Source organism: Siphateles boraxobius, unplaced genomic scaffold (assembly GCF_051911475.1).
Source record: "Siphateles boraxobius isolate OS27281-9 unplaced genomic scaffold, OSU_SipBor_1 151, whole genome shotgun sequence".
NCBI classification, from domain to species: Eukaryota; Metazoa; Chordata; class Actinopteri; order Cypriniformes; family Leuciscidae; genus Siphateles; species Siphateles boraxobius.
Genome location: NW_027508757.1, coordinates 71,719 through 85,000, shown reverse-complemented (window position 1 = coordinate 85,000; position 13,282 = coordinate 71,719). Strand labels below are relative to the sequence as shown.

General features: G+C 41.5%; 1 protein-coding gene across 3 annotated transcripts in view; it reads left to right on the top strand.

Annotated features, from left to right (window-relative positions):
• Window positions 1–12,658, top strand: part of LOC143738770 (alpha-actinin-2) — a 43,366-nt gene extending 30,708 nt beyond the window's left edge. For 2 of the 3 annotated variants that reach the window (XM_077230829.1, XM_077230828.1), the window contains 7 exons: window positions 3,954–4,136; window positions 5,501–5,635; window positions 6,384–6,563; window positions 7,077–7,223; window positions 8,845–8,910; window positions 10,682–10,840; window positions 11,660–12,658. In XM_077230829.1, the coding sequence (XP_077086944.1) occupies window positions 3,954–4,136; window positions 5,501–5,635; window positions 6,384–6,563; window positions 7,077–7,223; window positions 8,845–8,910; window positions 10,682–10,840; window positions 11,660–11,818 (1,029 nt within the window). In that variant the 3' untranslated portion in view covers window positions 11,819–12,658. Of the gene's footprint in view, window positions 1–3,953; window positions 4,137–5,500; window positions 5,636–6,383; window positions 6,564–7,076; window positions 7,224–8,459; window positions 8,509–8,844; window positions 8,911–10,681; window positions 10,841–11,659 lie in introns of all 3 variants that reach the window. The other variant, XR_013204025.1, reaches the window with a different exon arrangement.
• The last annotated feature ends 624 nt before the right edge of the window (window positions 12,659–13,282 follow it).

The following is a 13,282-nucleotide window of genomic DNA, read 5'->3' as shown; positions in this document are numbered from 1 at the left end:
AATGCATTATCATAAAGCGTAGCGTCAGTTCTGGCAGGTCATGTTAGTGAAGCTTGCATCAGTGACTCTGATACACGTCTACTATAGGAATACGACGCCTATCACTGTAGGCTACATATATCAGTGGAGATTTCTTCAAGACTGAAACGGAAGCTCGGCTTCCCCTGTTACTGTAGTGTCAAAAAATTAATGGTCAAATATGTACTATTGTGTTAACATTTTATTGACTAAAAATGCAACTCGAAGACGAGTGCGTTCAGAATCAGCTTCATATAGCAGATTCGATTTCCTTTATTCATTCCCGGAGTCTCAGTGCGTTTCCCTGTGAAAGGCCGAGCGTCCGTGACTTCAGTGGCGCTGCTTTCAACAGTTTTTTCAGTGCTTCGAAACTACACGGTCATTGGATAAATTGGCTGGACTCTGGGCTTCTGCGTGATGACTGGAGGCTCTGTCGAAAAACTGCATCTCCTTTTGATTGACAGCGATTTTGTACTAATAAAAAGTAGCTGATTTTGCAAGTGTAGTCGAAACACAAACTGCTGAAACCTATTTCTTGGTATTTGCTGGGCGAAATTGCTAGCCAATTTTCATCATACATTTCACACAATTATACACAACATTTTTTTTTAGATCGTTTGTTCATTCATTCATGGGCAATAACATATCATTTTACTGAATAATTAAGTAAACCTAATCTCTTAATTTATCTTTGTAAAGAAACTTTGTTGCTTAACTGCTACTCTCTGCTGTCTCACGGTGCTGATCCACTTGTCCGACACGACTGTCGCGTGGTGTCGCGACGCCTCCCCACATTTGTACGTTGATGGGCGTTCATCTGTTTGCCGCTATGGGCGTGGTTTTGACCGAGCGGGAAATGTTTGCGTATCAGAACAGAGGACCTGCGAGAGACATCCCTCCGTCTCCATATGCTCTACTTCTATTGGATAGACGCCTCGCGTTCAATGGACTTCATTTGCATAAAGATGGGCATCGGCCAGCTTCTTGAAGCGCGACAATTTTCAAAATGAAGCGCCGCCTTCCCGGAATGCTTTGTGGGCGCGACAAAGTCGCGTATCTCACCCATAGGAATAAAGCGGAGCGCGGCGTGAGAGAAGTGTTGAACGGACAGGTGACGGTGCTGATCCACTTTTGCGACACGACTGAAGCGTGGTGTCGCACGCCTCTCCACATTTGTAGGGTGATGGGCGTTCCTCAAGTTTACCGCTATGGGCGTGGTTTTGACCCAGCGGCCAGTCTAGAACAAAGGCCCCTCGAGAGACTACTTCTATTGGATAGACGCGTCGCGTTTGACGGATTCATTTGTATGATTTCCATTACACGAGAGTAGATGTTAAAACTTCATGCTTGGCTTTCGCCAAGATAAGCACCAACTAAGACATAGCTTTACAGTAACCTATGCTTCTCCATCCATTTACGCTTCTTTCCATATGGTGATGTAAATCTCCTTCTGTCTAGTGTTAACACGCGTCAGCACACACAACGGTTTCAACCTCAGTTCGGTCCCCCCATGACAACCGGCTGGATTGAGCGGAGTAGGGAACATCTCTAGGGTCTTCAAGTGGGCACCTTCCGTCATCAGTGTTTCGTCGACTAGCCCACGACACCTCAAGAGGGCTCGACAGTGACTCTGGCGTCCCAGAGTCACCCCCCTCCGTCCCCCACTCAACTCAGCCCAGCTTACTGACCTCCACATCCCTCCTGCTGCTGAGACCTAACCACAATCTCTCCGCAACCCAACCATACGCGCCAACCCGTTTGACTAAGGCTGTCGAGCCCCACTGGCGCGTTAATATGCAGTTTCAGTGGCAACGGTTCCGTATGGCATACCACCTACCGCAAAACACAATATCTGCCCAACCACCCGTCATTCATGCAATATACACAGGAACGTAATGACTGTAAATACTATACAACCTATACAAATAAACCATCAGACTCTTCAAGTTTTCAAGAATTCTACGAAACCGTAGCATGGCGGCCTGTACACAGCCAGCTAGAATCTTTCCGTCTCGACCACAGCCAGTTGCTGCTCCTTTCTGCTGCTTCAGATAAGTTCATTACTGTGCGACGCAACTCTTGGCCACTGAATCCGACGTCTCTGAGGAGCCGGGTTGTAGAGTGTGCCTCAAAACCTCGACAACCCACTTCCACTGGATAAACCTGGACTCTCCATCCTCGCTGTTCTGCTTCAGTGGCCAGATGAGCATACCGCAGTTTCTTCCTCTCATATGCCTCATCTACCGCATCCTCCCATGGCACTGTTAACTCTATCAGTTGAACAACGCGTGCTGATCCAGACCACAAAACAATATCTGGTCGTAGGTTAGTGGTTGCAATCTCAGGTGGAAAAATAAGCCGTTGATCAAGATCTGCCAGCATCTTCCAGTCCCTAGCAGCTTCCAGTTGTCCTGGGCGAGAATTGGTGTTAGCACCTTTTCTTGGTGGTTACTCGCCTGGGCGGAGGAATATTGTCTTCTGCGTGTAATGTTTTGCTAGAACAGGCGGCAACTTATTGGTCATACTGCGCTTGCCTTCCAATGCTAAAGCCAAACATCGCAATACTTGGTCATGGCGCCAAGTAAACCGACCCTGGCTAAGAGCCACCTTACATCCTGTCAAAATGTGCCTTAATGTGGCAGGTGATGAACACAAAGGACAAGAGGGATCCTCTCCTACCCAGAGGTTTAGGTTCTGCGGTGATGGGAGAACATCATATGTTGACCTAATAAGGAAACTGATCCTACTCTCTTCCATTGACCAAAGGTCTTGCCAGCCCATTTTGCGTTGTTCCACACTCTCCCATCTCATCCACTCTCCCTGCTTGGCCTGGGAAATGGCCTTTATACACCTCATCCTCTCCTCCTGCTTTCGCACCTCGTTGACAACCAGCTTCCTCCTTTGAGCTGGGCCTGCCTTGTGCCATTTAGGAGGAGCTAAACTGAGCCCAAAACCCCCTCTTCCATGCTGTACCTGTCCCACAATATCCACAATTTGATATTGGATGCACATAAAGATGGGCATCGGCCAGCTTTTTGACGTGCAGCATTTTTCCAAATGAAGCGCCGCCTTCCCGGGATGCTTTGCGGGCGCGTTAAAGTCGCGTGACGTCACCCATAGGAATAAAGTGGAGTGCGGCGCGACTGAAGTGTCGCACGGACAAGTGGATCAGTACCGTCAGACGACGACATCACTTCCTGACGGCCACCATAACTTCTGTTGGGTGCAATTCGCAACTTCACCACTAGATGCCACTAAAAATTTCACACTGCACCTTTAAAACATGATGGTAGATTCAGCATTTTTTCTGAAGACAAAACTGTTTGTCTTCATAAAGTTTCATTAATTTGCACACTCATGATCTCATTAACACACTTTTCACATACAACAGATTTCAACATGTTTGGTCATTGATTTTCTTGTTTCATGCACAAACACATCACATCATAAGGGTTTGTACAAAGTGCTTAAAAAGTACTTGAATTTGACTTTTTGAAAGTCCTGGAAAACCCTTGAAAACAGCCATATTTACGAATAGGTACTTGGTCAATCATATATTCATGGGAGAAAAAAATCAGTTTGAATAAGGAAAGCGATATCTCTGTCATAGTATCCTGTCAATGTTTAAAGTGACCGCAGTCATTGCACCTGCTGCACTTTTTTTGTGCCATTTTGTTTTATTTGTTTATTTTATTCATCTATTTATCTTCTTTTTTTAAATTTTAATGATAATAAAGAAAGATATTGTTTGATAAACAAGATCTCTTACTGTAGTGCTTGAAAAAATAAAACGAAAGAGTATTGCTTGAAAAGTCCTTGAAAGTCCTGGAATTATATTTTACAGTTTCTGTATGAACTGTATTTCAACTATATGAACAACTATATGAACTGTATGAACTGAACATTATGATTATGATCTCTCTCTCTCTCTGCAGAATCTGTTGTCGGCTCATGATGTGTTTAAGACGACGCTCCCCGAGGCCGACAGCGAGCGACAGGCCATCCTCAGCATCTACAGTGAAGTGCAGAAGATCACGCAGAGTTACGGGATCTCCAGCCAACCCACCAACATCTACTGCGACATCACACCGGCACACATCAACCAGTCCTGGGAGAAGGTGTGTGTGTGTGTGTTTGTGTTTGTTTGTCCACAGTGAACTGCACTACATATACGTACTACACTCACCTAAAGGATTATTAGGAACACCTGTTCAATTTCTCATTAATGCAATTATCTAATCAACCAATCACATGGCAGTTGCTTCAATGCATTTAGGGGTGTGGTCCTGGTCAAGACAATCTCCTGAACTCCAAACTGAATGTCAGAATGGGAAAGAAAGGTGATTTAAGCAATTTTGAGCGTGGCATGGTTGTTGGTGCCAGACGGCCGGTCTGAGTATTTCACAATCTGCTCAGTTACTGGGATTTTCACGCACAACCATTTCTAGGGTTTACAAAGAATGGTGTGAAAAGGGAAAAACGTCCAGTATGCGGCAGTCCTGTGGGCGAAAATGCCTTGTTGATGCTAGAGGTCAGAGGAGAATGGGCCGACTGATTCAAGCTAATAAAGAGCAACTTTGACTGAAATAACCACTCGTTACAACCGAGGTATGCAGCAAAGCATTTATGAAGCCACAACACGCACAACCTTGAGGCGGATGGGCTACAACAGCAGAAGACCCCACCGGGTACCACTCATCTCCACTACAAATAGGAAAAAGAGGCTACAATTTGCAAGAGCTCACCAAAATTGGACGGTTGAAGACTGGAAAAATGTTTCCTGGTCTGATGAGTCTCGATTTCTGTTGAGACATTCAGATGGTAGAGTCAAAATTTGGCGTAAACAGAATGAGAACATGGATCCATCATACCTTGTTACCACTGTGCAGGCTGGTGGTGGTGGTGGTGTAATGGTGTGGGGTGTTTTCTTGGCACACTTTAGGCCCTTAGTGCCAATTGGGCATCGTTTAAATGCCACGGCCTACCTGAGCATTGTTTCTGACCATGTCCATCCCTTTTTGGCCACCATGGACCCATCCTCTGATGGCTACTTCCAGCAGAATAATGCACCATGTGACAAAGCTCGAATCATTTCAAATTGGTTTCTTGAACATGACAATGAGTTCACTGTCCTAAAATGGCCCCCACAGTCTCTCAACCCAATAGAGCATCTTTGGTATTTGGTGGAACGGGAGCTTCGTGCCCTGGATCTACATCCCACAAATCTCCATCAACTGCAAGATGCTATGCTATCAATATGGGCCAACATTTCTAAAGAATGCTTTCAGCACCTTGTTGAATCAATGCAACATAGAATTAAGGCAGTTCTGAAGGCGAAAGGGGGTCAAACACAGTACTAGTATGGTGTTCCTAATAATGCTTTAGGTGAGTGTATATATATATATGTGTGTGTGTGTGTGTGTGTGTCCACAGTGAACTGCACTACATATACATACTATATATATGTGTGTGTGTTTGGCAGGTGAAGAGGTTGGTTCCTCAGAGAGGAAACGCTCTACAGGAGGAAATGTCACGACAGAATGTGAACGAGAGATTCAGACGACAGTTTGCAGCACAAGCCAATGCCATCGGACCCTGGATACAGACACGCATGGAGGTCACACACACACACACACACACACACACACACACACACACACACACACACACACACACACACACACACTCACTCACTCACTCACTCACTCACTCACACATACACTCACACACACAAACACACACACACACACACACACACACACACACACACACACACACACTCACTCACTCACTCACTCACAGCACACTCACACATACACTCCCTCACACTCACACACACACACTCCCTCACACACACACACACACTCACACACACACACACACACACACACACACACACACACACACACACACACACACACTCACTCACACCACACTCACACATACACTCCCTCACACTCACACACACACACTCCCTCACACACTCACACTCACACACACACACACACACACACACTCACACACACACACACACACACACTCCCTCACACACTCACACTCACTCACACACACACTCACACACTCCCTCACACACACACACACACACACTCTCACTCTCACACACACTCCCTCACACACACACACACACACACACACACACACACTCACTCAATCACACTCCCTCACACACTCACACTCACACACTCACACACACACACACACACACACACTCTCACTCTCACACACACTCACTCACTCACTCACTCACACACACTCACACATACACTCACACATACACTCCCCCCCCCCCCCCCCCCCCACACACACACACACACACTCACTCACACTAAATGTGTGTCGTGCAGGACATCGCTCGCAGCTCGATGGATCTGGGCGTCACACTGGAAGATCAGATGAACACACTCAAACAATACGAGCATGACATCATCAGCTACAAACACAACATCGACAAACTGGAGGGAGACCATCAGCTGATCCAGGAGTCGCTCATATTCGACAACAAACACACCAACTACACCATGGAGGTAGAGATATGTGTGTGTATGTGTGTGTGAGATTGGTAGGTTTAGGGGTCGGGTTAGTGTGTGTGTGTGTGATGGGTAGGTTTAGGGTTTGGGTTAGTGTGTGTGTGTGTGTGTGTGTGATGGGTAGGGTTAGTGTGTGTGTGTGATGGGTAGGTTAAGGGTTAGTGTGTGTTTGTGTGTGTGTGTGTGTGTGTGATGGGTAGGTTTAGGGGTCGGGTTAGTGTGTGTGTGTGTGTGTGATGGGTAAGTTTAGGGTTAGTGTGTGTTTGTGTGTGTGTGTGTGTGTGTGTGTGATGGGTAGGTTTAGGGGTCGGGTTAGTGTGTGTGTGTGTGTGTGATGGGTAGGTTTAGGGTTAGTGTGTGTTTGTGTGTGTGTGTGTGTGTGTGATGATGGGTAGGTTTAGGGGTCGGGTTAGTGTGTGTGTGTGTGATGGGTAAGTTTAGGGGTCGGGTTAGTGTGTGTGTGTGTGTGTGTGTAACATCACTCCTTCAGTGTCCCGTGTCTCTCCTCAGCACATTCGTGTGGGATGGGAGTCTCTGCTCACTACGATCGCTCGAACCATCAACGAGATCGAGACTCAGATTCTGACGCGCGACGCTAAAGGAATCAGCCAACAGCAGCTCAACGAGTTCAGATCCTCCTTCACACACTTCGACCGGGTAACACAAACACTACAAACACACCTTTACACTGATCTTAATATCATGTTTAATTTTGCTTAGCTAATTCATTTTAAAGTCCCCCTGTGGTGAAAATCCAGCTTTTAATGTTGTTTATATGTCTATGTGGTGTTTTTAATATGCTTTAAGACAAACCATGTGTAAGTTCATAAGTCGACAGCATTGCTGAGTATTTTCTGCTTAAAACTGCAGTGAACCAAAGACAGTCTCAAAAACACGCTTTGAAATCGCTGGTGTTTCTGACGTCACAAACTACCTTGTAACCAATCAGATCAACGTGTGATCGTCAACGAGTGGATCTCTGAGTGAGTGAGTGAGTGGAGGCGGGGCTCATTTGCATATTCATAGAACCACGCATACTAATAGAGGCAAGGGTGTCGAGAGACATTCAAGATAGTTTAAGACAAATTTATTTTCAAGGAAAAAAACTTTAAATTATGTAATTTTGGTGATTAAAGATGAGTTTTAAGGGATAAAATTTTTGACTACAGGGGGACTTTAAAAAGGTTAGATTTTACTGGAACAAAAGAAGAAGCTACATCATTTTCTAAATTATTTATGTTTTTGTAGTGGACTTCATAGTTCAGTATGAGAAGATTGCCTTCAGTTTGTCAACTTTAAGTATGAATGGAAGCTAGTCTGTTCTCCCCTATTGTGCCGTATATACGAGTGAAACACTTCTGGAACAAGAACAAATGTAGGCGGGGCTTGATTGTGTCTGTGGGGAATTGATTGGATGATTGGATGGTTGTGGTTTGCTATTGGCTGATCTCATCTGAGTGACAGGTTGCCCCGCCCTTGCCATCAGAGAAGAGATTTTGCAAGAGGAAGTTATTCTGATTCAAGATTATTAAAACAATAATGATATACACCGATAAATCATTTACAAAAAACATTGCAATATTTAATAAATAAATAAAAATGTTCATGGTGACTTTAACAGATTGAGTTTATTATGCTTGTTTTATTTTAGTTTCCTTTATTTGATGGTAAAGGACGTTATATTTATGATACACACAAAGTGCTTGACCAATCACGGCAGATTGTAATTGACTGACCAATCAGAGCAGAGGGTGCATGCAGAAATGATGTTAATGTGTTCTAGCAGACCCAGAAGAACTGTTTTTGAGGATAAAATGGGCACTTTAATCTCTAACTCACTGCTAACTGATCCTGACTAATAGAAACATGTTTTTATGTGTGTATATATTGCAGAAGGTTTGACTGGTTAACTTCAGCCAAACAGGAAACCAAACTAACACAGGTACTACTAACTAAACCACACCCTTTACCTGTACGTCATGTGACCAGAACTTGCATTTCTAAAAAGTAGTTTAGTGTTGCTTATTGTGTTCATTTGACACACACTTCTTTCTATGTTGTTAAAGCCACATGAAATCAAAATTAACTCAATTTACTTTCATCTTACGCTTTATTTTTCATCCACCTGTATGCAGTTACTTTACATCATCTACTAGTATATACAGTATATGGCATTGCATATTACGAATATTGTTGGCTCTTTTGATAAAAGCATCTGTTAAATGCATAAATGTAAATGCAAACTTCTATTTCAACATTTGTTTTTTGGTTTTCGCAGAAGAAGAAGGGAGGCATGGAGACTGATGACTTCAGGGCCTGTCTGATCTCGATGGGTTATGATCTGGTAAAATAACTTATAATGTTCCTGCATGAATTCTCATGTTGAATATGGTTTCTGAAACACAACATCTGATATATGTATTTCTGTAACTGGGGTTAAAAGTATATCAATAAATGATCATATCCTACAGAGGAGCCTTAAAGAATTAGTTCACTTTTGTTTCAAATAAAAATGTCCTGATAATTTACTCTCCCATATGTCATTCTAGAAGGTTTTTGAGGAAAACTTTCCAGGATTTTTCTCCATATAATGGACTTCAATGGCAACCAACGGTTTGAAGGTCCAAATGTGAGTTTCAGTGCAGCTTTAAAATCTCGACACGATCCAGCCGAGGAATAAGAGTCTGATCTAGCGAAACAATCGGTCATTTTATAATACAATTAAAATTATATACTTTTTAAACACAAATGACTGTATTATATATATATATATATATATATATATATATATATATATATATATATTTTTTTTTTTATTGTGCTTGCAAAAAATACAGAGATGAAAATCATGGGATACAATTTTGTAACAAAATGGCAAACATGTGTGTCCAAAATGTAACAACAACATGTACAATGTCATCTGAGCATATAGAATAAAGGAAGAAGTTAGCAATGCGTAACTAACTAAAACAAAGAAAAAATAAAAATAAATGAGAAATAGATGATAGAAAAAACAATAATAATAATTTTAAAATAATAATAATTAAATGCCTGTATTGTACTATCTCTGGGATGACGCATTATGTCATCAGGTTGTAAAGGGTAAAGGTCACGTGACCCAGTGTTTACAAGTTTGGAGCAGGAAGTTATTGTGTGTTGAATGACACATATTTATATGTATTTGTGTCAGTTTATTGTTTAAAATGGTCCTTACGTGTGCATATCCTGGATCTTTAAAGGTCCCATATTGTCTCAACTGAAATTTCCTGTCTTTTTTCATGAGGACGGGTTATGAAACTGCCATATATGTTTCAAATCAGTCGATCCACAGACAAATGCACACAGCCTGCATAAAGTACCTGTGCCTTTTCACGAGCCGTTGTGACTTCCGTATATTTGTGATGTCAGAACTACAGTCTCCGCCCCCACCAATGGTGGGTCACTCAGAAAACAACAGGCCAATCAGAAGAGAGGCTCATGAATATTAAGTAGACGGGCCAAAATCGAGCTGCTCTTGGCAGAGCTCCTGAGAAAGGAGCTGTAAACATATATTGAGATGGTTTTAGGTTCTTATACCACAAATATATATTTTTAAGGACATCAAAACCTAAAATAAAACTTCAGAAAGTTGTACAATATGGGACCTTTAACGATGTCACGCGTGACCTTTCCAACGTGATGACGTAATGCATGGCGCATCTCAGAGATAGAACAAGACGGGGATTTGTGGTTAAAAATAATATAATTTTTATTTATTTTTTATAAAATGACCGATTGTTTGTCTAGATCAGACTCTTATTCCTCGGCTGGATCGTGTCGAGATTTTAAAGCTGCACTGAAACTCACATTTGGACCTTCAAACCATTGGTTGCCATTGAAGTCCATTATATGGAGAAAAATCCTGTAACGTTTTCCTCAAAAACCTTCATTTCTTTTCGACTGAAGAAAGGAAGACATGCACATCTTGGATGACATATGGGAGAGTAAATTATCAGGAATTTTTTATTTGAAAGTGAACTACTCCTTTTAACATCTCAGACGCCGTTGCACACGTGCGTTTCATGTCTGTGTTGTCTATGTAAAGATCCTCAGGAATGTTCTCTGATGTTTATCAGGGTGAGGCTGAGTTTGCGAGGATCATGTATTTGGTGGATCCCAACGCTTCCGGTAAGGTGACGTTCCAGGCCTTTGTGGACTTCATGACTCGTGAGACCGGAGACACGGACACCTCGGAGCAGGTCGTCGCCTCCTTCAGGATCCTGGCTGCGGATAAGGTCAATAAACACACACACACACACACACGTACGTCAAAGTTTTAGATTTATTTATTTGAATTGCATATAAATGCCCATCTATTTGGATTACAGTTTTAAAATAATCTTAATGCGATGCATATTTGACAGTCATGCGTCCTCATGGCATAGTTTATTTACTATTAATATCTATTTGAATTTATTTAATAATAATGTTTTCAAAATGCATTTATTCAAATGGCTTGTCCTTAATATCTGTTTCATGTATGACTGATGAATATGCGTTACATTAAGTTTTTTTTAAAGTTGCCAGCCATTTTTGATATTTTTGTACAACAATTTCATGCCCCCCTGAATATTTTGTTGTATGAATATCTGAACACGTAAAATATCAAAAGAAAGAACACATTGCTTCTGCTTTTAAACAAACAAACAAAAACATCTTATTCTAGCTTCATGTGCTCTTTTTTATCAACATTTGAATGTGGGTAATTTTCTTTAAAAAAAGCAAAAATGGCGTTTTTGTCACAAAGACTTTGTCTGCGTGGGATTCAGATTAATTTGAATCAAAATAAAAATTCCCTTTAAGCTTTCCTGTGGCTCAAACAGTAGAGTGTTGGCGCTTGCAACGCCAAGGTCATGGGTTTGATTCCCAGGGAAAGCAAGAACTAATAAGAATGTAACGTGAACTGCAATGTAAGTCTTTTTGGATAAAAGCATCTGCCAAATGCATAAATGTAAATGTAATCTTAAATTTTTGGCCTAAATATTTTTTTAAAATACCTTGCATAATCAATAAGCATGCATATATTCATCAATGGCCTGTTCATGCGATTCCAGCCGTATATTCTGGTGGATGAGCTCCGTCGGGAACTGCCCCCGGATCAGGCGGAGTACTGCATCTCCAGGATGCCTCCGTATAAAGGACCTGATGGAGAACAGGGGGCTTTGGACTACACGGCGTTCTCTACGGTCCTGTACGGAGAGAGCGACCTCTAGCTGTCTGGAGCCCAGAGGAAACGTGTGGCGTTTACTGGCCGTGATAATCCTAATCTCTGAGAACAGTCACTCAAAGTGCGAAAGTGTTGCATTTCAAAATAAACAATATTAGGCATTGCATTTTGATCCGTCAGGCATTTGAGTGAGTTTTACTGTGGGCTCCAAAAGTCTGAGACCATTAGATTTTCTTAAATATACCATTAAATATTCTTTTTTTTATTTTACCTTTTAAAGTTTTAGGATTCTAAAATAGTTCAACCACTGTAAAATATGAAATATTTTTTTTCCTTTTTTTTCATTTAACTATTTTTAAATCTGACTATATTAGAATGCTATTTTTTTTTTTCAGTACAGATTTCTGGTCAAAAAAGTAAAGAGTCATTGATCATTTGGCTGTCAGATGTTTGTCAGTGAAGCTCTCTGGAATATCTCGGATCTTGCTGGAAAACATCATGATCATCAGGTTTAGGTCACATGACACTGTCAAAGAATTACATTCTCAAAACCTCAATATTTCAGTTATAAAATGAAAAAAAAAATAATAATTTGTAAAGAATTTAACATGCGGCATGGAATCAATAATTAGTGCTCTCAGACTTTTGTGCCACTGTACATCCTCATGATGAACTTATACTGAACTATGAAACGCTTAGTTAGGTTATGGTCAGTCCACTGCAAATAAATAATTAAAAAATCTGTAAGCTTTTTCTTTTGTTTCAGTAAAAGTAGCAAGATAAATTAGTATAAGCTAAATTGCATTTTTCACTTTGTTTTAAACAAGTGAAAGAAATGTGCCAATGCAACTTTACACTGAAACATTAAAGATATATCACAAACAAATCTCACTGTCTGTTGATTTCCAGGTATTATTACATAAAGGACTTGAAAGATACTCTATTCTATTTAAATGTCATGAATCCTTATTCCAAAACCCTATTATAAGTGTTAATATTTTAGACCGGTCGGGATATTTGTGCTTGTGTGTCTCTTCATATCCGTAAACAGAGTCAAGTTGCACCGGCTGTTTTCCCGCTGTCTGATGTGTGTGTGTGTGTGTGTGTGTGTGTGTGTGTGTGTGTGTGTGTGTGTGTGTGTGTGTGTGTGTGTGTGTGTGTGTGTGTGTGTGTGTGTGTGTGTGTGTGTGTGTGTGTGTGTGTGTGTGAGTGAGAGAATCGCACGTTTTAAACAAACGCTGAAAAGAGGAGAGTGCTAGAGAAAAGAGAACGAGACCGAGCTCGTAATAAAACAAGAATCAACATCAGCTTAGCTTTTATGGAGAACGGAGGGATTTTAAACGTTGTAAAAGCGACGTGTTTTTAACTCGATAGGAGAGGAAGCTGTTTTATTGAACAGATAAACATATGCATCTTTCTTACAGTTCACTGTAAAGCATTATCTGTTCATCCGCAGTCATGCACAACCACAACAATGTTATTCTGCTAAATGCAGTTTTGTTTTTTAACT